Genomic DNA, 27,993 nt, shown 5'->3' with positions numbered 1-27,993 from the left:
ATTTCATTTGAGCGTTGTTTCCATTCATTTCAGTGATTTTCTTGCCCCCCCACAGACCTCTTGGGAAGGTCTTCTGGAGAAATGCTCAAGTTTCCCATTGACTTCCATTATACTCAGTACTTGAGCCCACCTGAGTGACTGACCTGCTCGATTAGCATATTGACCACTCGAGTATTTTAGTGCTCGCTTACCACTATTCAAAATCGCTGTGATATGTCATAGTATTAGTTTATGGATGATCATTTTATAACACTGCAACTTTCCAAAGATGAATTGATGTAGCTTGATTTTTAATAATTCTCATTAGTAAAATTATAACCATTTTAAGATTCCTACATGTTACTCAACATACAGAGAGATCAGAGTGAAACATACTTTGGAACAGAAGGTAACGGTATGGGTTCGGCCAGGCTACAGTCAAGTTTATCATTATCCATTCCCCACAGGCTGGATGAAGTAACATATACATGTCTGTCATCTTCTATATTTTCATACTCTCCATCCCATTTATATGGATCGGTTTCATCTTCTTTTCCGCCTTCTATCTCCTCATCATTTTGATATCGTTGGAATTGAAAGTTACTTGAACGCATGGTATAGACGGCAATGATAGCCGCCACTAAAACCACCACACCAGCCACGGTTGAACCTACAATCACGAATGGGGAGGTGGTGGCCGTAGGTGGCGAATGGATATGATACGCTGTCTCTGACATTGCACTGGTTTCCCCTCTTGCACATTGCTTGGTTTTGGGGTTTTCACAAGTCATAATGTCCTTATTTTGAGGGACAATGCAAACGAAGTAGGTTGTACCAGGAAACAGGTGGAAAAGTTGGACTTGTGTTTGTTTCCCTGAGATGTGCAGAGTATCCTTATGGTTACCGGATGAGTAATCTATCTGGAAATATCTGTAATCTCTGGAGCTAGACCATGAAACGTCAAGAGAATCCTCCCCTGTTGGTTTCACGAAGATGTTAAATATGTCATCTGCAAAACATGGATCTTCCTCGATTATGTTAACCCACCCAGTAGATGCCGGTGTCATTGTGGTTTTGGCATCTTCTTTATTTTTAACTACTATTGATGGGTATGTATTTATAAATTGCCCTTCAGTTTGGTTTGCTGGTGAAAAGGTTGTCTCATCGGCAGAAAAGGATTTGCAACCCAGGCTTAATAGCTGTGGAAGAAGAGAAATAGATCATTACAATCAATGGCTTCATTTCTTATGTCAATTGCTTATACTTTTAAGCCCTTCACCCCCGGGCGATTTTCTGTTTTTTTTGTTTTTGTTTTTTTTTTTTCTCGGGCGATTTTCCGTTTTTTGGGGTTTTTTTCTCCCCTGTTTCCGAGAGCCATAACTTTTTTATTTTTCCATCAATCCTGCCATATGAGGGTTTGTTTTTTTGCAGGTCAAGTTTTAATTTTAAATGAAACCATGAGTTTTACCATATAATTTACTGGAAAACGGCACAAAAATTCCAAGTGCGGAAAAATTGAAAAAAAAAAAGTGCGACCCGTACTATTTTCATTTTTCGGGACTTGGGGCTTATTTCGTGCATCGTGAGCTGATGTTTTTAATGGTACCATTTTTGCGCAGATGCTACGTTTTGATCGCCTGTTATTGCATTTTGCGCAAAATTTGCGATGACCAAAAAATGCTATGCCATTTACCGATCAGATTAATTGATTTTATGTTTCGATAAATTGGACATTTCTGAACACGGCGATACCAAATATGTGTATATTTTTTATTTTTTAACCCTTTAATTTTCAATGGGGCCAATGGGGGGGTGATTTGAACTTTTAGGAATTTTTTTATTTTTTTTACATTTTTAAAACTTGTTTTATTTTACTAGTCCCTCTAGGGGACTATAAGGATTAGCTGCACAGCTCTGATCAGCAGATATGCTGCATTCCTGTTACAGCCACTGCTCTGCCGGCTGTAACAGGAACTACATTATGATAGAGACAGGAGTCATCACATGACCCGTTGCTACCATGGCAACCTCCGATGGCGATGGGGAAAGGCAATTTCCCTGCCGCAGCCATTTAAATCATATCTTGACAACGCAATCTAAGGGGCTAACAAGCTCAAGTGGATCATGGATCCACCTGCGCCTGAGAGCCGCACTTGTCTGCTGTTCAAATCAGCAGGGATTGCTGTCGGCTCTCGGCAGCAGCCAGTGGTGATCACCCCTTCATGACGTACTGGTACGTCCTCGGTCGTGAAGCGGTTGATCAATTGCTTGAGCATATTTTGCCATGGAAACACTAACGGTAATTATTACAATATTAATCTTAACTTCGTCATCACCCATCAACTTTTCGTTTTAGGTTTTCCCTCCCCTTCCCCAAAGAACCATAACTTTTTTTATTTTTCCATCAATATTTCTGTATGAAAGCTTGTTTGTTTGCGGGACGAGTTGTACTTTTGAAAGTGACCATTTATTACCATATAGTGTACTGGAAACCGGGAAATAAATTCCAACTGCGGGGAAATTGCAAAAAAAAAAGTGCAATTCCACAATTGGGGTTTTTTCTTGTTTTTTTTTTTTTAAATTTCATTTACTTTTCTTGAAACGCTGTTTACCGATCAGATTAATTTATTATATACTTTGACAGATCGGACTTTTCTGAACGCGGCGATAGCCAATATGGTCTTTTTCTTTTTTATTCTTTTATTTTCATTGGGGCAAAAGACGCATTATTCTCAGCATGTGTCTTCAGGAGCACACTGCCTTCCATCCTCTATCCTTCCTTGTTTTGGGGGGTGGAGGAGGGGAGTGAGTGCTCCTTCTTGAGTGACCGTTTCAGTTCTGGTTTTCACGGATCGCACTGGGTCCTATGATATCCTATGGGGCTATACATATTTCTGGTTTGTTTTTTTTTTGGTCTGTGTATTGGCAATGCAAGTCTATGGATTTGTGGAAAACATCAGATTGCACTTGGATGACATCCGAGTGTAGACCGATTTTCACAGAATTACATACTGGAGAAGGTGGAGAAACTTTTTTTCTCCATTCTGATCAGAGTCTGATAAGCATAATCAGATCATTTTTCTCAGATGGAGGAAAATGGTCTTTGCACCTACAATTAAAAAGAGATAAAATGGCTTTTTCCTAATAAAACTTTAAATTGGGGGGAAAAAAATGGCTTTTTCAACAAGGGCAAGCCTCAAGTGAACAGTGAGCAGCAGAACTGATCTTGAAATGGCCAGAATGGTCGGGGCTCAGGGCTTGGAATTTGCAGGACTGATAACAGCAACACTTGATCAGGAGCTGACAGGCAGGAGGGGCTGTATAGAAATCAATATGTTGGAGAGAGCTGACTGGAATCTCAGGAGTTAACTCCTCAGCCAGCAATTGAGCTAGTAGACATATTGTCGAGGCTCTGGTGGTCGGTCTCCTTTGGCAGCTTTTAAAACTGTAGATAAAAGCTCTCACAGCAGATAGAAAAAGCAAGTCAATTGCAAACTTATTTTCATGCTGTCTATCTAATTCAAGAGGAAGCAAAGGTTATAAATCCTTTGCTTTCAATTGAATCCATACATTGCACTGTGCGCGTTTAGCCATGAGCTGTGTACTCCTGTCTCCACCGACTCCTCTTGGGGTGTTGGACTTTCAGCAACGGGTAGAGGGCTCATGACCTCGACCCCCTCCAATATGCATATAATTTTAAGGGCAATGTAAAGCGAAACTGTGAAAAAATAATTAACAAATGAATAATGGTAATTTAAAGGGATTGTCCCAGCAGAAGATTTTCATACAAGTACAACACCTTGTGTGGACATGGTTCCCAAAAAAAATGGTACTTTTGATGTACAAATCTACAGTACTGTTGCATTTTCATGGGATGCTCCATGCACCTTCACATACACTTATTTTTAATTGATCTCCACCCTTCTCTTTCTTGATTGACATCTCTGGCTTTACAGGAGTCACAGAAGGACAGAGATAGATGAAAGGTGGTTTCTTAAAGCACCACTCCAGCATTTTATATATTTTTTTCATTTCACTAGAGTGATGCTTTAAATCTAGTCCCCTGCTCCAATTCCTATATTCACCTTCTGACGTCTTCACCTTTATTCAGCGTTACTCCGGTCCTGCGGTGTCATCTTGGACTGTAACTTCTGACTGGCCTGGAAGTCAGAAGTTACAATACAAGCTCTCAATACAACTCTATGAGAGCAAGAACAAGGATCTCATAGACTTGTATTGATTTGTGACATATAGCACACTCCATGAAACAGTGGAGCTGCTGGTAGGGTACAAACTGGACAAGACCATTTGGAGTGATGTCAATAATAGCTGAAGATGCTGGAGGACGAGTATACAACCGGGGGCAAAGGCCTGAGATTTAAAGCACCACTCCAGTGATGAGATAAAAAATAAAAACAAAAAATAAAAACTGCTGTTGTGTTGCGTTAATGTTGTGGTTATATTTTGTAACTGCTGTGAGGTAGCGACCACCTATATTGTAAATGGTCATTATGTATTGCAGTAGAAGAGATCCTCTGCAATGTAAAATCTGAAATGTTTACTATGGGACTTGTAGTTCCACAAGTCTTGGTAAATGTATTATGGGCCAGGTCAGGGGTGGGATTCAAATTTTTAACAACAGGTTCTCTTTAAACCCCGCCCATTTGAAAACCACACCCATTCTGTAACCACACCCATTTTGTTAGCCACACCCATTTTCACACACTTTCCTCAACCAAAAAATCCAAGTAATTTAAAGTAAAATTTCTTTCCCCTTCTTCCCCTCCTCCACCATCACTCTCCTGTCCAGCACCAGTTGTTCCAGTCACTGTCAGTCATATTGTATTAAACGGTTTTTCTACAATTTTTAAAAATTATTACTAAAGGAGCCCTGCTAAAATTGGAACGGACGACCTTCCCCATACAAATCTCATCCCATGTGGCTGCTTTCCCCTACAGATCCCATCCCATGTTGTCTCTCCCCCCTGCAGATCCCATCCCATTATGGCCTCTTTCCCCTGCAGATCCCATCCCATTATGGCCTCTTTCCCCTGCAGATCCCATCCCATTATGGCCTCTTTCCCCCTGCAGATCCCATCCCATTATGGCTTCTTTCCCCCTGCAGATCCCATCCCATTATGGCCTCTTTCCCCCTGCAGATCCCATCCCATTATGGCCTCTTTCCCCCTGCAGATCCCATCCCATTATGGCCTCTTTCCCCCTGCAGATCCCATCCCATTATGGCCTCTTTCCCCCTGCAGATCACATCCCATTATGGCCTCTTTCCCCCTGCAGATCCCATCCCATTATGGCCTCTTTCCCCCTGCAGATCCCATCCCATTGTGGCCTTTTTCCCCCTGCAGATCCCATCCAATTATGGCCTCTTTCCCCCTGCAGATCCCATCCCATTATGGCCTTTTCTCCCTGCAGATCCCATACCATTATGGCCTTATCCCCCTGCAGATCCCATCCCATTATGGCCTCTTTCCCCTGCAGATCCCATCTCATCATGGCCTCTTTCCCCTGTAGATTCCATCCCATTATGGCCAATTTCCCCAGCAGATCTCATCCCATTATGGCCTCTTTTTCCCTGCAGATCCCATCCTATTATGGCCTCTTTCCCCTGCAGATCCCATCTCATTATGGTCTTTTCTCCCTGCAGATCTCATACCATTATGGCCTTTTCCCCCTGCAGATCCCATCCCATTATGGCCTCTTTCCCCTGCAGATCCCATCTCATTATGGCCTCTGTCCCCTGCAGATTCCATCCCATTATGGCCTATTTCCCCAGCAGATCCCATCCCATTATGGCCTCTTTTTCCCTGCAGATCCCATCCTATTATGGCCTTTTTCCCCTGCAGATCCCATCTCATTATGGCCTCTTTCCCCTGCAGATTCCATCCCATTATGGCCTCTTTCCCCAGCAGATCCCATCCCATTATGGCCTCTTTCCCCAGCAGATCTCATCCCATGTGCTCCTTTTCCCCTGCAGATCCTGTCCCATATGGCTCCTTTTCCCCTGCAGATCCTGTCCCATATGGCTCCTTTTCCCATATAGCTGCCATCTTATGCGGCCCCTCTCCCTGTTCCCTGCATGTTCGGCTCACTGAGTGTTTATCTGCTCCAAGCACTGGCGGCCTTTCCTCTGTCTTCCATCCTCCGCGGCACTCTGCACACACTGACGCTGACAGACGGCAGTAGGAGGAGCTACCTCCTCACACTGCCGTGACCGCTCTGCTGCGTCAGCACGTCGCTGCATGCCGGGTCAGGGAGCAGACAGGCTCTACTGAATCCGGAAGTGTGGCGCGGAGGTACGGGGATTCATTTGTGTTAGAGTCTTAAAGAGACACTAACACAAATGAATACAGGGAACCGGATCGCCAGAGCTGTTTCTTGCCGGTTCAGGGAACCGGCTGCTATTTTAACAACCGGTTCTCCCGAACCGGACCGAACCGGCTGAGCCCCACCCCTGGGCCAGGTGTATGAATTGTCAGAGTGCTGGGCGGCTCTGGCTATTGACATACCTCCACCCATGGGTGTGTCTGGTCTGATATATGAGAATGGTTGTTTGGTCACATGGTCTGTGTGTGCTTGGAAGCAGTTTTCTTCTTGGAGGCACCCTGCGTGCAGACCATGTGGGTTTAGAATCGGCTGCAGACTTCCCTGAAGACAGACTGGCTAGAAGGCCAGGTGTATGGAGCCTGTGGTCGTTCTGTGCTTAGGAAGCTGAAGTCTGTCAGGAATCTAAATTGGCAGATGACAGTGTCTGGAGCAAATCACAGTTCCTGGTTGGTGATCCCAGTGAGGTAGTCTTCTTAAGGGTACGTGCCCACGATCAGGACCCGCTGCATCCTGGACATGGCGGGTCCTGACCTGCAAGACCGTGAGTTTCCTCCACAGGAGACCGCAGTTGCTGGTGCCCACGATCTGAGCTCGGGCAGTTGTGGTCTCTCTCTTCCGTTTTCCCTGTAGACAATGCTTGTGGCAATAAATTGATACGCTATGGTTCAGAAAGCCACACTGCAGGTCAGTTTACACTGCAGGCAGTGTACGCACAGTGGGCATGGGATTTCTAGAAATCCCATCCTCAGTGCTTGTACTGTACAAGCAGTGTTTTGGTGGCATCTGAAGCATGCTGTGTCCAAAACGCTGTGAACATTGATCGTGGGTATGCAGCTTAAGTGTCTGTTGGAGCCTTGATCAAGCTCCAGAAAGGTAACCCATGAATGAAACGCACTGTATGTCATATGCATGTTTCTGTAAAGCCAAAGGAAAACTCTTGTTTGTGTTTCTTTGAAGCTGCAAGAAGGCCTTTCTTATATTGTGTGAATAAACAAATTGGACTGTTTAAATAGAAAACCATTCCTGTGTGCCTTAGGGTACCGTCACACTTAGCGACGCTCCAGCGATCCCACCAGCTATCTGCCCTGGCAGGGATCGCTGGAGCATCGCTACATGGTCGCTGGTGAGCTGTCAATCAGGCAGACCTCCACAGAGATCAGCCACCAGCGACCCGTGTAACAACGCTGTGCTTGGTAATCATAGTACACATTGGGTTTCTAAGCAAAGCGCTTTGCTTATAGTTACCCGATGTGTACCTTGGCTACATATGCAGGGAGCAGGGAGCCGGCTTCTAGAAGCTGCGGATGCTGGCAACCAAGGTAAATATCGGGTAACCAAGCAAAGCACTTTGCTTGGTTACCCAATGTGTACCTTGGTTACCAGCATCCGCAGAAGCTGGCTCCCTGTATATTCAGATCGTTGCTCTCTCGCTGTCAAACACAGCGATGTGTGCTTCACAGCGGGAGAGCAACGACCAAAAAATAGTCCAGGACATTCAGCAATGACCGGCGACCTCACAGCAGGTGCCAGGTCGTTGCTGGATGTCACACACAGCGACATCGCTAGCAAGATCACTGTTGCGTAACAAAAAACGTGACTCAGCAGCGATGTCGCTAGCGATGTCGCTTAGTGAGACGTGGCCTTTAGTCTAGCAGCAAAGCAAGTGTCCCCCACTACATTCAATGAGTGCAGTCTTACACTGCTTAATCCTGTTTAGCACCATGAAGTACGTTACCAATAAATGCTAGTATTCTCCTGTGTAATCTATTCAGCCTTAACCTAGATTTAAAAGTCTATAATTTAAACTGGTGCAAGAACTTTTTAGATGGACTCTTTGGTCTTCTTGAGCTACAAATCAAAAGGTCCTTCAATGCCCTGAGGACCCTACAAATCATATTACACTTACATTGATTGTGGTCAAGCTTCTCCCTTCCAATCCTTTGGGATTCTTGCACTGAACCTCTTGTTCTGCATCATTTTTTTTCCACATTAGTAATCGAACATAGAGTTCAGCAATGGAGCAGTCGCATTTCCACGGGTTGCCAGTTAAGTAGATGGTTGTGGAGCTCTTCAGTTGAGACACAGGGAGAGATGTCAAGCTGTTGTTCCGTAAGTCAAGCACATCAAGCCTGCGCAGTCTACTAAGGGCTAAGCTTGACACTTTTTTGAGTCCCGTATTGTCAACATACAGTTCGCTCACAGATTTAAGGTTTCTACTTAAGGAGGTAGATGACAGTTTTCTGATTCTGTTTCCACTCAGACGGAGCATCTGAAGATTGATTTTAGATTTAAAGGAAGGGACATTGCTAAGGAGGTTGTTTTGCAGATCTAGTTTTCGAAGATAAACCGAGTCTTTAAAAGCTTCCTTAGATATAGTAGAGATCATATTAAACCCTAAATCAAGCCAACGTAATTGGGTTAGACCTTTCAAGGACCCATCAGATATTTCTGTCAGTAAATTGTCCGTCAAGTAGAGCGCAATAAGATTTGTCAGTGGTGAAAATATATCTGTAAGATAAAAGTGCACATGGTGTCATTATCATGGATTGAAATCATGAAACATTTAATAGATACTCGATGGACAAAAAATATGTGGATATGAGCTTCTTGGATATTCTATTTTGAAAATTATCTGATGCATCAAGAATGGGATCTTGTATGCGTCAAAGAATTCATTAACATGCACATTTTAAGTAATTAGGTGCGTCTTTCAGCTGCTTTGTGCCACCACAAGAAATGTACACCTATCAGGAACTGGAGTACATTTTTCGCACTTTAGTCCGTCCTAGTGGTGTAGATTATGATGAACTTGATGGCATGGCTACAATGAAGCTCCAATAATAAAAAATATCTTTAACAAATCATGTAACAAAACACGGATATGAGACTCATTCATGAATATAAATTAATTTTATTTAATGTACAAAAAGGACTAAAAATGCAAGATAATCAATTTCCATATAGGATATTTGTATGAGGTAGTAAGGTGGACTCTATCCAACCCACCCACCTAAAGACAAGCAGAAAGCAAATCAATTTGTCCGATATATCTCATTAACACCATAATAATTAAATCCATGTTCGTACTCAATGCAATTACATACATGGGAGACCACCACCATCACTGCAATATTAAATGCTGTTTCATATAAAGTGCTTACCCATTGACTTGCCTGTGTCCCGCTGAAGAAGTTAACGCGACATGCGCGTTCGGGGCCTAGATATGCTCCCATCAACCTTGGACTAGCAGTGTGCCCCTTCATCTCCCCACTATGGGTAAGCACTTGTACAGGTGTCAAAAGTAACGGGTTTTGGCTTGTTACAAGACTTTCTCAAACAGGACATGCAGGTCTTGTTTGAGAAATGCTTGTGACAGCATGTTTTGTTTGAGAAAGGCTTGTGACAGCATGTCTTGCTTGATAAAGGCTTGTGACAGCATGTCTTGCTTGTGACAGCATGTCTTGTTTGAGAAAGGCTTGTGACAGCATGTCTTGTAAGGCTTGTGACAGCATGTCTTGCTTGATAAAGGCTTGTGACAGCATATCTTGTTTGATAAAGGCTTGTGACAGCATGTCTTGCTTGATAAAGGTTTGTGACAGCATGTTTTGCTTGATAATGGCTTGTGACAGCATGTCTTGCTTGATAATGGCTTGTGACAGCATGTCCTGCTTGATAATGGCTTGTGACAGCATGTCTTGCTTGATAATGGCTTGTGACAGCATGTCTTGTTTGAGAAAGGCTTCTGACAAGCTGAAACGCGTTACTTTTGACACCTGTACATGGAATTGACAAAATAAAATCCTTTACAGTTTTTCATGAAACTGGAGTGGCGATCTATTTTACATTATCTGAACTTAGATGCCTTTCCTAGACTTATGCACCGTTACTAATTGTGGGCCGCCTGGAATTTCTTCTATGCAATCAAGCTTCGTCAGCTTTTCGAGGAGAAGGCCAAAACTGGCATAAAAACACCAAGTTTTGCAAAATTTGCACAAAAATTTTGCAAGATTTCAAACATTTTTGCATAAAAATTCTGGCAAAATCTGCTTGATGAATCGGAATGGAACCCATGAGTGTTAATATGGAGTTTGGGCCCCTGTGATGGGGTTCTTCTTCCATATCACACAATCAACAGAGCGAGAGATGGCTGTACAATCCAAGGAGCATTTATTCCAAGCAAATCAAATGGTCCATAACATAATCCACAAAACAGAGGGTAAAATTGTCCAGTAGTAGCATAAATGTCCCCGTCTCTCTGAGAAGTCCCAGCTTCTCCCAGAGGATCAATCCTTCTTCCTTCAAGTTCTCAAACAGACTGACATATCCCCCCAGGTAAGCAAAGAGGTTAAGTGGATTCCACGCCCCCTCCTCACACCTAGGGACAGAAGCGCTTCAAGAAGCTATAACCTTCCACTACAGGCGGTGATTATCTACAGACAATAGAATGTACACATAAGCAGTACAAATAATGGACAGTGAACCACGCCTAAATATGAACCACACAAAATGGTACATGACCCACAATATCCCACCGTCACAACCTCTCCCTCCTTCTGAATAAGTGAGTATGCCATGAGGTCTACACAGATCTCTGGCCATCTCACTTAAGTCCATGTTGCTCTGCTGTGGATAGTCTATGGTTCTTCTTGCTGGGAAAGTCCATCAGCATTCTGGTGTTGGCTTCCACGCTTGTATTGTATAGAGAAGCTGTAGATAGTCCCTCGTACAGTGGTAGGGTTGGAAAGACAAGCTTCCCTTTGTGTCCTCCTTTACTCAAACTGTGTTTCCTGCACCCACAAATCGGCATTGTAGATCTCCCACATCATTCCCAAGGAGAATATCTGCAGGCAGGCCGCTCATCACCCCAACCACACATTGCTTGACCCCAAAGCCAAAGTCCAGATCTACAGTAGCCTTTGGGATATTACTCCTTTGTCCTCCAGCCATTTCAATAACAATCCCTGTTCCGTGATGTATCGCCTGTGGCCGAACCACTCGGAGATTAGCTATTGTAAGAAATGCCCCAGAGTCACAAAATCCAATGACTCTCTGTCCATCCAACACAACCTCCTGTAAGTGCTTACTTTGATGGTGAGAGGAACTTGGGGCTGTGGCTTGCACCCCGTAAACCCCTAGTAGACGACCATGAGTGTCTGAGTCATTAGGCAAGTCCTCTTGAAGGGGTGAGAACTCTTCCCACCTTGTATTTGGCTGTAGACAATAAACAGGTCGATTTGGTGCCAGGTCATTCCTCAATCGACCAGCAGGGTGTCATGGTTCGCCTCCCTGTCCACATGGCTAGGGGGCAGAGCCTTCTTTCGGGCCTCACTTCCGGACCCTGGATGCTTTAAAAGCTGACATTTCCAGTGAACCAGCGCCGGCTATAAGCTTAGCACTGCTTTGCCTGTGATTGCTGGTCCTGTGAGTGATATCCTGATCTGTCTGTTCCTGTGCCCCCGTGCCCTTGTCTGTGTTCTGTCCCCTGGTCATCCCTCCTGTCATCTGTCCCCTCTCCTATTTCCCCACTCGGTTGCTTCCTCCGGTACTGACCTTGGCCTGACTTTGACTCTGCTTCTGCTCGTTCCTCCGGTCCTGCTTCTACCCGTACGGTGTTTGACCCAGCCTGCCTGACTATTCCTCGCATGCCCTGCAGCTCTGCTTCTCAGCTGTGCTGTGAGGCAATTTATGAGAACGCTGTGTTTTTACTTCCTGGTTCTCGTTGCTCTGTGTAGTGTCTTCTGCTGCAGAGCCCTGGCTCCCCCTGGTGGCAGCTTGACACAGGGCAAGTGTTTTACAAATGCCCAGGCTGCCCACATCGATAACATCTCCTCTGCGGTATACTCCTTCTAATTTGCATTCTTGAGAAGGCAGTAGTAGAACCTGGTGACAAAGGCCGGAGGTCATACACTCCAACAGGGGCATCTATGGTGCAGGGGTCAGCGGTACACTCCAGTGGAGGTGGTTGTACTTCTTCCTCAGACGGGATGGAATGCACAAAATGCACCGGACGAGATGGAAGTGCGTGGGGGTCCCTCCGAGTCCTTGCGGGACAACTGGATTGCAGGTGCCCAGGTTGCCCGCACACATAACATCTCCTCTCTGTGATTCCCCCAGGGCGTGGTCGGAACTGTTGTGGCCCATGATTGTGAGCCATGGCTATCATCGGCCTGTGGCTGGTTGGAGGGACAGATATAACTGGAGAGGGCCGGGGAGCAGGAGCAGGCTGTGTCTTATTGTCCAGAAGCCCCCTTGATTGCGGTCGGATAGTAAGGGCCTCATCAGCCAAGGCTGCAGCTCTATCCAAGGTGTGCGGCGTGCGCTCTCTAACCCATTCCCGTATTTCTGAGGGGCACTTATAAAGAAATTTTTCCATAAGAAATACCTGTATAACATCTGCCACAGTGAAGGCGTCTTCCGCTTCCAGCCATCTCCGATATGCCTGGGACATCTTATGGGCATACATCCTAAACGATCCCCCCATGGTGCATGGGAGGTCTCGGAACTTTGCCCTATGCGAGTCTGGGTTGATGGCATGGTATTCCAGGATAGTCCGTTTTACAATGTTGTAATCCTGGTTCTGCTGTGAGTCAATCGTGCGATAAGCCTCTGGCAGGCTTCCGTTCAGGAGTCCCACTAACAAACGCATCCAGCCAGAGTGGGGAACCTCCATCATGACACACTGCTACTCAAAGTCCTTGAAGAACCCTTCCACATCTCCGGAAGCCTCATCAAATGGCTTGAAGTCCGCCCGGATGATCCGTACAGGCTCCCGGATCGCTGGGTTTACACTCCAACACATATTACTCCCTCTGTCGGACTCCATTGCTTCTTGTCTCCTCTGTGCTCGGCAAGCAGCGTCCTCCTTATACTGTTGAGATACACCTGGGCCCAGAGCTGCCATCTCTTCTTCATACCACACCAACCACTGGCTTTTTGGGGCAGGGATCCCCATACCGAGTGCTTGTCCATCAGACATCTGGGAGGAGGTGGACTGGCTCTCACCCACAAGTAGATTAATTAAGGCTTCTTTACTCAGTCCCTGATAGTTCAGTCCAGATCTTTGTCTCTCTCCTTTAGACTGGATGCGGTCCAGTTTCTGTACTCACTCTGTTGGTGGATCTACATTAGTCTGTGCTCTGTTGATCCCACCGCTGCCACCAGTTGTGACGGGGATCTTCTCCCATATTACACAATCAACAGATTGATAGATGGCTGTACAATCCACAGAGCATTTATTCCAAGCAAATCAAATGGTCCATAACATAATCCACAAAACAGAGGGTAAAATTGTCCAGTAGTAGCATAAATGTCCCAGTCTCTCTGAGAAGTTCCAGCTCCTCCCAGAGAATCAATCCTTCTTCCTTCAAGTTATCAAAAAGACTGACAAATACCCCTAGGTAAACAAAGAGGTTAGGTGGATTCCACGCCCCCTCCTCCACACCTAGGGACAGAAGCGCTTCAAGAAGCTATAACCTTGCACTACAGGGGGTGATTATCTACAGACAATAGAATGTACACATAAGCAGTACAAATAATGGACAGTGAACCACGACTAAACATGAACCCACACAAAATGGTACATGACCCACAATATACCACCATCACAGCCCCTTTTTTGACCATTCAGCCAAACAATTAGCTCGAAATAAGGGAATCTGACGAAACCCTGTAGGTAGTGTGTATTTTAGTAGGTAGCCTTTTTTCCAGAAAACCACCAAACATATACTGTATGTTCATCTGACTGATATATTTTGAAATGTGATTTCTCACAGTGGATATTACATTTCCACTAGCTCGGAGTTCAGTGGTGTACCATAGACCACTCCTGATGCTGCTGGCATTGGGCGGATTATATACAGCTACTTGACAATGAAAACCTATTTCATGGAACTCTGGACAAAGTTTTTGTGCTGATGTCACTTCCAGAGACAAATTGAACTCTGTAGAAAGTGAAATATAAGATGAAAGTTGAGAGGATTCAGCAGAGGTGCTTTACGTGCCTAAGTGCATTCAGCGTGGCTGGACAACCCCAGCTTAATTATTTCAGGACCCCAATTAAAATAATAAAAAAACAGTATATTTATCCTCCAGCAATGTTGGTGCCGGTGTTCCCGGAGAAGGATATCACACGTGACATGTGCCGACTGCAGCCAATGAGCGTCTGTACCTCATCAATATTCCGTAAGGTGTACGTCCGCTCCAATTAAGCAGTAAAATATTGACCGTAGCCTGCTTTTGACAAAAGTCACTCTACGGGAACAGTGGTGCCAGCTTCACTGGAGGACAGTTTTTTCCTTTTTTTTAAGGCGTTTTAAAATGATTTAGCTGGGAATGTTCAGTAGTGGACAGCCACTTTAAATGGAAGCTGTCATCAGAAAATGATCTATTGTTTAACTCAGGTATTTGTGTGATATATTATTTTTTTATTATTATTTTTGACTTTTTTTCATATTACAATTAGCAATCTTACAATTTTCAGATCAAAGTGGGTGAAGCTGGTATGAGACATGATGAAACCCGTTGTCCCACAAATTAATTATACTTTACATGACTAAAAAAGTGGCTAAATGATGCAAAAAAAATGCCATCATCCGGCACATGGCTATTTAATGAATTTGGTGCATCTTACTCCGGTGATCCATTCATTAGGACTGACATACAAACTGGAGCATACGTGTGTCCGTGTGCTGCACACAGAGATATGTCTGTTTTTCTCCGGTAGCATGGATGTCACACGGCCCGCATAGTGATGTGATTGATCCATGCGACATTAGTGTGATATGTACTGGAGAAAACACTGTCTGGCAAATAAAATGCTTTTCTATACTCACCTGTCTCCACCGCTGATGTCTCCAGCACTGATGTCACTTGCTTCTGACGCCCGCTCATTATGCTCATTGCATATTCACTTCACCGAGGACCGTAACCAGCAGCAGCGCTGGAGACAGCAGCACCGTGGACAGGTAAGTATAGATGTTCATGCTGTCAGTGTACTATGCGGATGTCGCACGGATAACACACTGACAGCATACGCTGAACACACACGTACGCACCTGTAGCACCCCAGGGGGTCAGGGGAAATACTCGTCACTGGGCCGGTGAAGATCAGGGGTGCCACGGGTGGCCCTGCCCGGTTTTGTGACCCCAAGGTGTACACGGAGGGAGAGGGGGAATAAGGACGATGGTGAAGGTTGATTTTGTGACGCCACATGTAGTATGCGACCAGGGAATTAACCACTGCTGCTGTCACTGTCCTCCGGGGCAGATGGTAGTAGCAGCCGAGGTGTTTCTGCTCCTCACAGGTGGAGCGGGCCCCGGGGAGGATGATGAGGGGAGTAGTGAAGGCAGGCACTGAGTAGCAGGGCGGCGGTGCCAGGAATGACAGGCGGACACAGTCTCTGTGGGTTCCAGGCGTTTTACTCACAGTTCCTTAAGTAACCTGGTTGCCGCTTCCGAAGCACTGGACATTGCTGTGATGGGCCCCAGCGGATCCCGTTCAATTCGAGGTCACCCCCGGTGTTCCCACTGTGAGTCCTTTCTGGTCGGGGTCCCTCCAATCCGGTGTATGTGGAATATGGAACGGGTCGCGGGTGTTTCCTGCACTCACCGCAGTCCATGGAATTCCGTGTAGCTGTATAGAACCCGGGCTGAGCTGAATGCTCCAAGCCACGGTTTCTATGGCGCTCCCAGAAGTGTGAGGTAGAAGAGAGTGGACCGAGGTCCCCAAGTGCATCTCACCCCAAGCTGTGCCTGGGGCTATCTGACTATGTGTGAAGATGCTCCTTCCCTTTTCCCCAAGTGGTGCTTGCTCCCCAGGTGGCTTTCCTGGTGACGGTGAAAGTCCCATGTTTCATGAATGCCACCCCCCTATCTACCCCAGGCCATCCCCCCCAGTGGGAAGGCACCTGACTGTGTGTGGTTGTGAATGGGAGAATCACCAGCGATTAACCTCTCCTTACCCGGGATGAGTACTACATCGTAAAAGAGATGCAGTACCCTTTGGCGACTGAAGCCTCACGGGCGCAACACACCTACACCACGAACTGTGCAAAACGTGTGTGTTTTGCATGGACGTGTGAAAGAGGCCTGAGGCTATGTGCGCACACGGCAGATTTGTTGCAGAAATTTTCTGCGTGAAATCTGCACTTTTTGGCGCAAAACAGTGCACCAAAAACGCACCATGCGCACACAGCCTAAATGTATCACACGCATCATTTTTAATATAAATATCATGGTTTTTTTTTATACAGGCATTTAAAAAAGAAAATGTCAGATGTTTGCAGGAAATAAATGGGGAATTATAAAATGCAATACTAACATAAAGCTTTTTGTGGTTTGTATTTGCTGTTTTTTTATTGTTACCCTTGTTTTATTCACACTTTAGGATGACATGGTGTTTTTTTTATTTTTACATTTGGTTGTCTTTCTTTTTTATCTAAAGAAAACACCCAAAAAATGTGTGACAAAACAAAACACCGAAAGAAATGCTTGGAAAAAAATGTAATAAATTCAAGGCATTTTTTTACTATCAACTAAAAAAAGCCATAAACTTCTAACAGGTTTACAATTCACACGTCCTTGAGAATTGTATTTAAAATATATATATTTATATATATATATATATATATATATTAAAAAAAGGATAAGGTGCGATATTTGATGCATGGACATTTCTATATTACCTGGCTGCAGGTGGCTGATTTTATTGCTCCGTAGATACAAATAAAGCAAATTGCTCAGATCTTCAAATGTGCCATTCTCAAATTCCTGGATCTCATTGATGTCTAAATACAGGTGTTGTGTGCCCGTTACTTTTTGGAACGCATCTGGCCGGATGGTTTCAATGTTACAGTTTCTCAAGTAGAGGGTTCTTATTTCTGGCAAATCCTGGTGAAAACTCTGCTCTAGAAACGTTAAGTTGTTGTGGTCCATATGAAGCTCTATGGTGCTGTTGGATATTTCGGGTGGCACCGTTGTGAGATTGCCGTAAGAGCAGTTGACGCGCTGCTCAGCAGTAAGACAGGTACACTTATCAGGACAGGGGGCAAACGGTTCCGCTGACAACCAGGTATTTGCTAATAATCCTAGAAGCATCAGAACTGAGCAATCCATGGTGAATTATCTGCACAGAGAAGAGGACACAGTAGAAGTCAATCAAATAAGACGATTCACCATTTAATAACTTTTTTTTTAGAAATTCTTTCCAACCTTTCACTTTACTGGAAGCAATATGTTACAGGTACAATCAAATTGATTCAATTCCTACATTTCAAATTAAGTTTATAAATATTCTGCTTTTTAAAATATACAAAAAACTATTTAAAGGGAACCTGTCACCAGGAATTTCGCTTCTAAGCTGCGGCCATCACTAGTGAGCTCTTATACACAACATTCTAGAATACTGTATATAAGAGCCCAGGCCACTGTGTACAATGTAAAAAACACCTTTATTATTCTCACCTAGGGGGCGGTCCGGTCCAATGGCCATTGCGGCTCTCCGGTCCGGCACCTCCTCTAATCCTGTGCAGTCGCCGTCCTCTGTCCCAGCCACGTGTGGATGCCGCGTCCTACGTCATCTACGCAGAGGCCTCCATTGCGCTCTTATACATGTGCACTTTGATGTGTCCGGCTGAGGGCAGGGCAAAAGACTGTAATGTGCAGGCGTGAGGAAAGGTCAAAGACCACCCGCGCATGTGCACTACAGTACTTTAATCTGCCCTCAAGCAGGCAGATGAAAGTGCGCATGCACGGGAGCGCAATGGAGGCCTCTGTGTGGATGACATAGGACAAAGCATCCACACAGGGCTGGGCAGGGGGACGGTGACCGCACAAGATGGAGGAGGCACCGGACTGAGAGCAGTGACGCCCATCGGACTGGACCGCCCCATAGATGAGTATAATAAAGGTGTTTTTTTACATTCTACAGAGTGGCCTGGGCTCTTATATACAGTATTCTGGAACTCTGTATATAAGGGCTCACTGGTTGTGGCCGCAGCTTATAAGGGAAAAACCTGGTGAAAGGTTCCCTTTAAGTTTAGAAATATTTTGCTGTTTATGATAAAGAAAAATACAATTTAAATAGGTCAATACGACTGCAAAGTGATTTCTCCAATTCAACACAAAATACCACAATATTAATTACTACAGCAGTCTCAAAATTATTCAACCCCTCCAAGACAAGTGTATTATTTAGTACTTAGTAGAACACCTTTTGGCTGTTCTAATCTGCTATAAGCGTGGTTTATGGGAGCGAGATGGCTATTGTCCATTTTCACTTATGGGGTGTACTCACTTTTGTTGCCAGCGGTTTAGACATTGGCTGTGATGAGTTATTTAGAGGTCACCAAATTTATAGTTATACAAACTGTACACTGACTACTGTGCATTGTATCACAGGGTCAGATCTTCAGTGTTGTCCCATGAAAAGATATAATAAATATATTTACAAAAAATGAGGGGTGTACTCACTTTTGTGATGTACTGTAAACTCTATTAGTCAATCTATACAGAATCTATTTATGTAATTATTTTATTTCCTATTTCTTTTGATGCAGTCCACCGGGAATAATCCTGCAAAAAAGGGCAGCACAAAAAATTGTAACCCACTGGGAGTTTAGATTAAATTTGTGTATCACCATTCTTCCCAGTCAGCTAACATAAGCAGTGATGAATGGCAGGGTCACCTTAGGGCAATGCTCCCTCAGGTGCTCACATTTTCTACAATCTTAATATTGGGCAACTCTTATTTACTTGTTGTTTGGATCTCCTCTTGGCACATTCTAGAGTCCAAAAAATAACTGCGCTATGATTGCTATATCGCTGTCTTCTAAAGGGTACTTTACACGCTGCGATATCGGTACCGATATCGCTAGTGAGCGTACTCACCCCCGTCGGTTCTGAGACACAGGCACATCGCTGCCAACATCGCTTACACCCGTCACACGGACTTACCTTCCCTGCGACGTCGCTCTGGCCTGCGAACCGCCTCCTTTCTAAGGGGGCGGTTCGTGCGGCGTCACACGGCAGCCGTCCAATAGAAGCGGTGGGGCGAAGATGAGCGGGTAGAAGATCCCGCCCACCTGCTTCCTTCCGCATTGCCGGTGGAGGCAGGTAAGAAGATGTTCATCGTTCCTGTGGTGTCACACATAGTGATGTGTGCTGCCGCAGGAACGACGAACAACATCGTACCTGCAGCAGCAACGATATTAGGGAAATGAGTGACGTGTCAACGAGCAACAATTTTTCACGTTTTTGCACTCATTGATCGTCGCTCATTGGTGTCACACGCTGCGATGTCGCTAACGGCGCCAGATGTGCATCACTAACAACGTAACCCCGATGATATATTGCTAGCGATGTCGCAGCGTGTAAACTACCCTTAAAGGTACTGTCACACTAAGCGACGCTCCAGCGATCCCACCAGCAACCTGACCTGGCAGGGATCGTCGCTACACGGGTTGCTGGTGAGCTGTCACACAGGCAAATCTCACCAGCAACCAGTGACCAGCCCCCAGCCAGCAGCGACGCGTGGAAGCGATGCTGCGCTTGGTAACCAAGGTAAATATCGGGTAGCCAACCCGATATTTACCTTGGTTACCAGCGCACACCGCTTAGCGCTGGCTCCCTGCACTCCTAGTGTGACGCCCTGGACTAGCCAGGTAGTCACAGACATAACACCATACACACCCCCTTCCCTAGACAGTCACAACAGTCAAACAAAAACCCTTGTTGCCTCCTTCCAGAGTCTGATGTCCACACCAGGTGGGGTGGAGCCAGGCGGTTGGCCCCACCCACCGAGGAGTTCACAGGTCTGGAGGCGGGAAAACAGACAGATTAGTTTTGGAGGTCAAAGTGAGGAGACAGAAACTGTCGGTGTCTGGGTAGGGGCCCAGACACAAACAGCAAGGTTGGCAGATGGTGGTGGCCATCTGCAGGAGTTAGTGAATCTCTGCAGAGCCATAGGACCGGGGTCGGGCGTTGGCCCGCCGGTACCGAACCGGGGAGCGGAGTGAAGCTAAGCACACAGGCAGGGCCATCGGACCCCGACCAGGTTTGGAGTCGCCGACAATAGGCAAATCCGAGTGTGACAGGAACCCCAAGGGTTTCCCAACAACCAAGACCCGACAGAAGGCAACAGTCCACACCGAGTGGATATACAGCCACCGCCATAGGCTAGAGATCCAAGGGCCAGCGCCCGTGGGCAAAACGGGCTCCTACGGCACCTATACACCAGGAAGCGGACTACCGGTGGGTAACCACAGGAGTCAGAACATTCTAACAGGTGCAGGGAAAGACAGCCACCATCAGCCGTCCGGGGAGAGCAAAACACTGCAGCCGGCTGCGGGACCCGTCCATCCAGCCGTTTGGTTTACCAGAGACTCTGTCATTGACTGAGTGAGTACACCAGTGCCATCCGGCACCGCACCGCGCTGTCCCTGCAACCCTGCACCCCCAGCCATCCAGCCTCCCCGTATCACCACCGGGCCCCGGGATCACCAACCCCTACCCACGGAGGGGACAAAATCCTAGCTGCTCCCTACCATCGCTCCCGGGATCCCCGTCACCAGTAGCGGTGGTGCTAATAATCACCACGACCCGTGGGTGGCCTCACGAACTATCTCCCTAAACAAACCACCCCCTTTTCACTCGTGGATGAGGAGCGCTGCTCGAGTCCCCGGGTCCGGTCCACCGCTCGAGCCACCGAGCAGCAGCAGAAGCCTCGGACCCGAGCGTGGCGAGCGCGTCCCCTCTGCCCGCGACACTAGCCAGAGTACACATCGGGTTAATTACCGATGTGTAGTCTGGCTATGTGTGCAGGGAGCCGGCACTGACAGCGTGAGAGTGGCGGACGCTGGTAATGAAGGTAAATATCGGGTAACCAAGGAAAGGGCTTCTTGGTTACCCGATATTTACATTGGTTACCAGCGTCCGCAGAAGCCGGCTCCCTGCTCACTGCACATTCAGTTGTTGCTCTCTCGCTGTCACACACAGCGATGTGTGCTTCACAGCGGGAGAGCAACAACTAAAAAATGGTCCAGGACATTCAACAACAACCGGCGACCTCACAGCAGGGGCCAGGTTGTTGCTGGATGTCACACACAGCAACATCGCTAGCAAGTTGTGCCTCAGCAGCGATGTTGCTAGAGATGTTGCTTAGTGTGACGGTACCTTAAGGGTACCATCACACTTTAGCGATGCAGCAGCGATCCCACCAGCGATCTGACCTGGTCAGGATCGCTGCTGCGTCGCTACATGGTCGCTGGTGAGCTGTCAAACAGGCAGATCTCACCAGCGACCAGTGACCAGCCCCCAGCCAGCAGCGACGTGCGAGCCGGCGTCTGGAAGCTGCGGACACTGGTAACTAAGGCAAACATCGGGTATGGTTACCCGATGTTTACCTTAGTTACCAGCGCACATTGCATAGCTTAGCATGTGCAGGGAGCAGAAGCCGGCACTGGCAGCGTGAGAGCTGCGGAGGCTGGTAACGAAGGTAAATATCGGGTAACCACCTTGGTTACCCAATGTTTACCTTGGTTACAGCTTACCGCAGGCTGTCAGACGCTGGCTCCTGCTCACTGCACATTCAGGATTGTTGCTCTCTCGCTGTCCAACACAGCGATGTGTGCTTATCAGCGGGAGAGCAACAATAAAAAAACGAACCAGGGCTGTGTGTAACGAGCAGCGATTTCACAGCAGGGGCCAGATCGCTGCTCAGTGTCACACACAGCGAGATCGCTAATGAGGTCACTGCTGCGTCACAAAAACCGTGACTCAGCAGCGATTTCAGCAGCGATCTCGCTGTGTGTGAAGCACCCCTTAGGGTAATTAACCCGATGTGTACTGTAGCTAGGAGAGCAGGGAGCCAGCGCTCAGTGTGCGCGGCTCCCTGCTCTCTGCACATGTTGCAGCACAGCGACGCGTGTCGTTATGATCGCTGCTTCGGCTGTTGTGTTTGACAGCTAAGCAGTGATCATAACAGCGACTTACAAGGTCGCTGTTACATCACAGAAAATAGTGACGTAACAGAGACGTCGTTGTCGCTTAGTGTGAACCCAGCTTAAAGGCCCCTTTACACACTGAGACTTTCTAGCGATCCCACCAGCGATCCCAACCTGGCCGGGATCGCTACAAAGTCTCTGGTGAGCTGTCAAACAGGCAGACCTGGCCAACGACGCAACAGCGATCCGGACCTGCAGAACGACCTAGCTAGTCATTGGGGACGTTGTAAAGCAGCTTTTTGAAAGGGAAGTCGCTAACGAAGTCGCTGTAAAGTCCCCTTTACACACGGAGACGTTCTAGCGATCATGCTGCACAGCGGGAAACAAAGGACCAAAGAATGGTCCTGAGAGATGTGTAGTGATCAGCAACTTCACAGCAGGGGCCAGGTCGCTGATGTGTTTCACACACTGCAATGTCGCTGGGGAGGTCGCTGTAACGTCACAAAACCGGTGACGTTACAGTGATGTCGTTTGCGATGTTGCAGTGTGTAAAGCCACCTTAAGACTCTTATCTATCTCTAACTCTATCTATCGCTGTGTTTTCTTATCTGGTCAGCAATCCTTCCAGTAGAGAACTACTCTATATAAATGGATTAACTTCTATTGTCATCCTATAAAGTATAACACACTTTTTTTTTTCATACAAGGGTAATTTTGTACATTTACCCTTATATAAACCTGGTGCAAATACAAAGAGGTATGAAAGCCTCCATGGGATACAAACTTATGAAGCTCTGCAATTCTTTGTACTATTATGAAGCCATTATACATGTGAATATGAGCCCTAGGGGTGCAAAATATTGCAGGCACACAAAGGAATGGAAGCCTACAGTTTACAGCAGCCTGTATTCTGTGAATGGGCTCATGCAGGCAGCATTTATTCTCTATATGTACAGTTGAAACCAGAAGTTTACATACACCATCTAAAAAGAAACATCTGCAGATTTTTCTGTCTGCCATAAAATCAAAATGAAAAGTAGACAAGGCACTCCCAAAATGCTTTGCATGAAGATTTAAATCTTCATGCAAAGCATTTTGGGAGTGCCTTGTCTACTTTTCACTTTATGGCTTTGGAACCTAAAGTGCACCCCATTATCTTGTTGACACACTGACAGGAGGTGCCATCCTTTTCCTACCATAAAATCAAAATGAAACTTTCCTGTTTTAGTTCAATTAGGAACCAAAATTATTTTTATTTGCCAAATGCCAGAATAATGAGAGAGAGAGAATGTTTTAAGGGATTTTTATTTCTTACATACACTAAGAGTACTATATCTTTAAGCAATATGGGACAGCCCATATGATGATGTCATGTCTTTGGAAGCTTCTGATAGCTTTATTGGCAACATCTGAGTTAATTAGAGACACACCAGTGGATGTATTTTAATACACACCTGAAACACACTGCTTCTTTGTGTAACATCATGAGAAAGTCAAAAGAAAATAGTCAAGATCTCAGGATGAGAATTGTGGACTTGCACAAGTCTGGTTCATCCTTGGGTTCAATTTCAAGATACCTGAAGGTGCCTCGTTCATCTGTACAAACAATTATATGCAAGTACAAACAAGATGGGAATATTCAGCCATCATACCGCTCAGCAAGGAGAAGGGTTCTGTGTATTAGAGGTGAACGTGCTTTAGTCAGACGTGTGCATATCAACCCAAGAACAAATGCTAAATACCCTGTGAAGATGATGGTGGAAGCTGGTAAGTTGTGTCATTATCCACAGAGAAATGAGTGATGTATCAACATGGGCTGAAAAAAACACTCTGCCAGGAAGAAGCCATTACTCCAAAAGAAACATAAAAAAGCCAGATTAATGTTTGCAAATGCACAGAGGAACAAAGACCTTCATTTTTGGAGACATGTCCTGTGGTCATAATTCGGCCATAATGACCATCATTACGTTTGGAGGAAAAAGGGAAACGTTTTTAAACCTAAGAATACCATCCCAGTTATGAAACACAGGGGTGGCAGCTGCAGGAGGGAACTGGTGTAATTCACAAAATAGCATCATGAGGAAAGAAGATTATTTGGCAATACTGAAGTAACATCTCAAGACATCAGCCAGGAACTTAAAGCTTGTTTGAAAATGGGTCTTCCAAATGGACAATGAGAATACTGCAAAACTTGTTACAAAGTGGCTTAAGGATAAAAAAGTTAATGTTTTGGAGTGGCCATCATAAACCCCTGATCTCAATGCTATTGAAAATTTATTGGCAAAGCTGAAAAGCCAGTGCGAGCAAGGTGACCTACAAACATGGCTTAGTTATACCAGTTTGTGAGAAGCTTGTGGAAGGATATCCAAAACATTTCACCCAAGTCATACAGTGTAAGGGCAATGGTACCCAATACTAATGAAATGTATGTAAACTTTCGACTTTACAGAAAGTAATAAAAATGCCTTAAAACATTCTCTCATTATTTGGCATTTGGGAAATATAAATAATTTTGGTTCCTAATTGATCAAAAATGGGAAAGATTTATTCTGATTTCATGTCAGATAGTGAGAAAAACCTGCAGATGTGTCTGTATAGAGAGCGAAGGAAAACTTCTGGTTTCAACTCTATCTATCTATCTATCTATCTATCTATCTCTCTACCTGTTATTATCTGATTATCAGCAATCCTTCCGGTTAAGAACTATAGTGCCTTGCGAAATTTTCGGCCCCCTTGAATTTTTCAACCTTCTCCCACATTTCAGGCTTCAAACATAAAAGATAAAAATTGTAATGTTATGGTGAAGAATCAACAAGTGGGACATAATTGTGAAGTTGAACGAAATTTATTGCTTATTTTATAATTTTTTAAGAAATAAATAACTGAAAATTGGGGCGTGCAATATTATTCGTCCCCTTTACTTTCAGTGCAGCAAACTCACTCCAGAAGTTCATTGAGGATCTCTGAATGATCCAATGTTGTCCTAAATGACTGATGATGGTAAATATAATCCACCTGTGTGTAATGAAATCTCCGTATAAATGAACCTGCTCTGTGATAGTATCAGTGTTCTGTTTAAAGCGCAGATAGCATCATGAAGACCAAGGAACACAACAGGCAGGTCCGTGATACTGTTGTGGAGTTTAAAGCTGGATTTCGTTACAAAAAGATTTCCATAACATTAAACATCCCAAGAAGCACTGTGTAAGTGATCATATTGAAATGGAAGGAGAATCATACCACTGCAAATCTACTAAGACCCGGCCTTTCCATCTAAACTTTCATCTCAAACAAGGAGAGGACTGATCAGAGATGCAGCCAAGAGGCCCATGATTACTCTGGATGAACTGCAGAGATCTACAGCTGAGGTGGGAGAGTCTGTCCATAGGACAACAATCAGTCATACACTGCTTACATCTGGCCTTTATAGAAGAGTGGCAAGGAGAAAGCCATTTCTCAAAGATAGCCATAAAAAGTGTTGTATAAAGTTTGCCACAAGCCACCTGGGAGACACACCAAACATGTGGAAGAAGGTGCTCTGGTCAGATGAAACCAAAATTGAACTTTTTGGGCACAATGCCAAACGATATGTTTGGCGTAAAAGCAACACAGCTCATCACCCTGAACACACCATCCCCACTGTCAAACATGTAGGTGGCAGCATCATGGTTTGGGCCTGCTTTTCTTCAGCAGGGACAAGAAAGATGGTTAAAATACATGTGAAGATGGATGGAGCCAAATACAGGACCATTCTTGAAGAAAACCTGTTGGAGTCTGCAAAAGACCTGAGACTGGGACGGAGATTTGTCTTCCAACAAGACAATGATCCCAAACATAAAGCAAAATCTACAATGGAATGGTTCACAAATAAACGTGTCCAGGTGTTAGAATGGCCAATTCACAGTCCAGACCTGAATCCAATCGAGAATCTGTGGAAAGAGCTGAAAACTGCTGTTCACAAACGCCTCCATCCAACCTCACTCAGCTCCAGCTGTTTGCAAAGGAAGAATGGGCAAGAATTTCAGTCTCTCGATGTGCAAAACTGACCCATACTCCAAGCGAATTGCAGCTGTAATTGCAGCAAAAAGTGGCGCTACCAAGTATTAACCTAAAGTGGATGAATAATATTGCACGCCCCAATTTTCAGTTATTTATTTTTTTTAAAAAGTTTAAAATAAGCAATAAATTTCATTCAACTTCACAATTGTGTCCCACTTGTTGTTGATTCTTCACCATAACATTGAAATGTTTATCTTTATGTTTGAAACCTGAAATGTGGGAAAAGGCTGACAAAATCAAAGGGGGCTGAATACTTTTGCAAGGCACTGTATATGTATAGATCAACTTCTATTGGCATTCTTTTGTAATGTATGACAAGCTCTTTGGTTTCATACAGGGATAATTTTGTCAACTTACCGTTGCATAAACCTAAAGCAAAGAGGTATGAAAGCCTCCATGTGATTAGCCACATATGAAAGCTCTGCAATTGTTTGTACTATTATGAAGCCATAATACATGTGTATATGAGCCTTGGGGTGCAAAATTTTGCAGGCACACAAAGCAATGGAAGCCTCCAGTTTACAGCAGCCTGCATTCTGTGAATGAGCTCATGCAGGCAGCATTTATTCTATATATGTAGATGATAGTCCAGACTTTGTTTATATATTCCAGTCATGGTCCTGGCTGTCTGCATTGGGGAATTATCACAAAAAAATTATTAGACTTGCCTAAAGTGCAATACTGATAATAATATATAAAGTAATTGCTCGCCATGCCTTTCTGTAATATAATAATTACCGTGCTGGGAATGTCTATGATCCTGGAGCAATACTAAAAAGTTCAAGACATTGAATATCACGCTAGGATCCAGTTTCCATTCAAATAGTTGTATTCTTCATGCCGATGACCACCTCACCACTCAACATTGAATCTACCAGATCCCGGCATTGTATCTGTGCCATTATATCTCAATCCTTGCAATGCTATATCCTATGCCCCGGCTTCTGTATACGTATAGACATATTATATTACCATATTGTGAGGCTTCTTACCAGTACTGTGCAGAATATCTCCCGGAGAGCTCGGCAGCGTATCGGAGGTGGATTCTCTTCTTTCTCATTGAAGAACAGGATGACTCAGAAAAACTTCTCTCTTTTTTAATAACACATTTACAGGAGGAAGCAAGAAGGATATGGAGGGTTCACATTCTTTCCTGCCATTGTCAGGACTTCTATTTAATGAGGGAAAGTGACAGGAAACTTTTAGGAAAACTATTTTTCCGTTTTGCTGATTGTGCAGATTTGTCCATTTTTTTTGTTTGATAATCAACACTTCATATTACAGATATAGATATAGCGGGACGCTGGGTGCAAACACATTTTTCGGCCTTGGCCTGTGTATTTATATACAAGGTTACGGCAACAAACCAAACCTAAATACAGTTCTGATGAAGTCCAGATGAATATGAGACTAAATACTGCGCATATACAGTACAGACCAAACGTTTGGACACACCTTGTCATTCAAAGAGTTTTCTTTATTTTCAGGACTATGAAAATTGTAGACTCACATTGAAGACATCAAAACTATGAATTAACACATGTGGAATGAAATACTTAACAAAAAAATGTGAAACAACTGAAAATATGTCTTATATTCTAGGTTCTTCAAAGTAGACACCTTTTGCTTTGATTACTGCTTTGCACACTCTTGGCATTCTCTTGATGAGCTTCAA

The 27,993-nt window shown here is 44.9% G+C and overlaps 1 protein-coding gene across 1 annotated transcript; it reads right to left on the bottom strand.

The window, feature by feature from the left end:
* Positions 1 to 305: 305 nt before the first annotated feature.
* LOC142249238 (uncharacterized) lies at positions 306 to 27,376 on the bottom strand. The gene is made up of 4 exons (XM_075320858.1): positions 27,311 to 27,376; positions 17,004 to 17,443; positions 8,228 to 8,829; positions 306 to 1,178 (listed from the first exon to the last, which is right to left on the bottom strand). Exons 2-4 carry the CDS (start codon positions 17,431 to 17,433, stop codon positions 360 to 362), a joined length of 1,851 nt encoding a protein of 616 aa, XP_075176973.1. The 5' UTR covers positions 17,434 to 17,443; positions 27,311 to 27,376; the 3' UTR covers positions 306 to 359.
* Between the last annotated feature and the right edge of the window lie 617 nt (positions 27,377 to 27,993).

Source organism: Anomaloglossus baeobatrachus, chromosome 8 (genome assembly GCF_048569485.1).
Source record: "Anomaloglossus baeobatrachus isolate aAnoBae1 chromosome 8, aAnoBae1.hap1, whole genome shotgun sequence".
NCBI classification, from domain to species: Eukaryota; Metazoa; Chordata; class Amphibia; order Anura; family Aromobatidae; genus Anomaloglossus; species Anomaloglossus baeobatrachus.
This window is presented reverse-complemented; position numbering and strand designations above follow the sequence as displayed.

Bases quoted from the DNA above. Each gene is read 5' to 3' on its own strand.
- LOC142249238 (XM_075320858.1), bottom strand. From the start codon at position 17,433: ATGGATTGCTCAGTTCTGATGCTTCTAGGATTATTAGCAAATACCTGG. The intron at 8,830-17,003 runs GTAATATAGAAA...TTTATCTTACAG, and splicing joins AATCAGCCACCTGCAGCCAG to ATATATTTTCACCACTGACA. The intron at 1,179-8,227 runs GTAAGTGTAATA...CTTCTTCCACAG, and splicing joins GAAGCTTGACCACAATCAAT to CTATTAAGCCTGGGTTGCAA.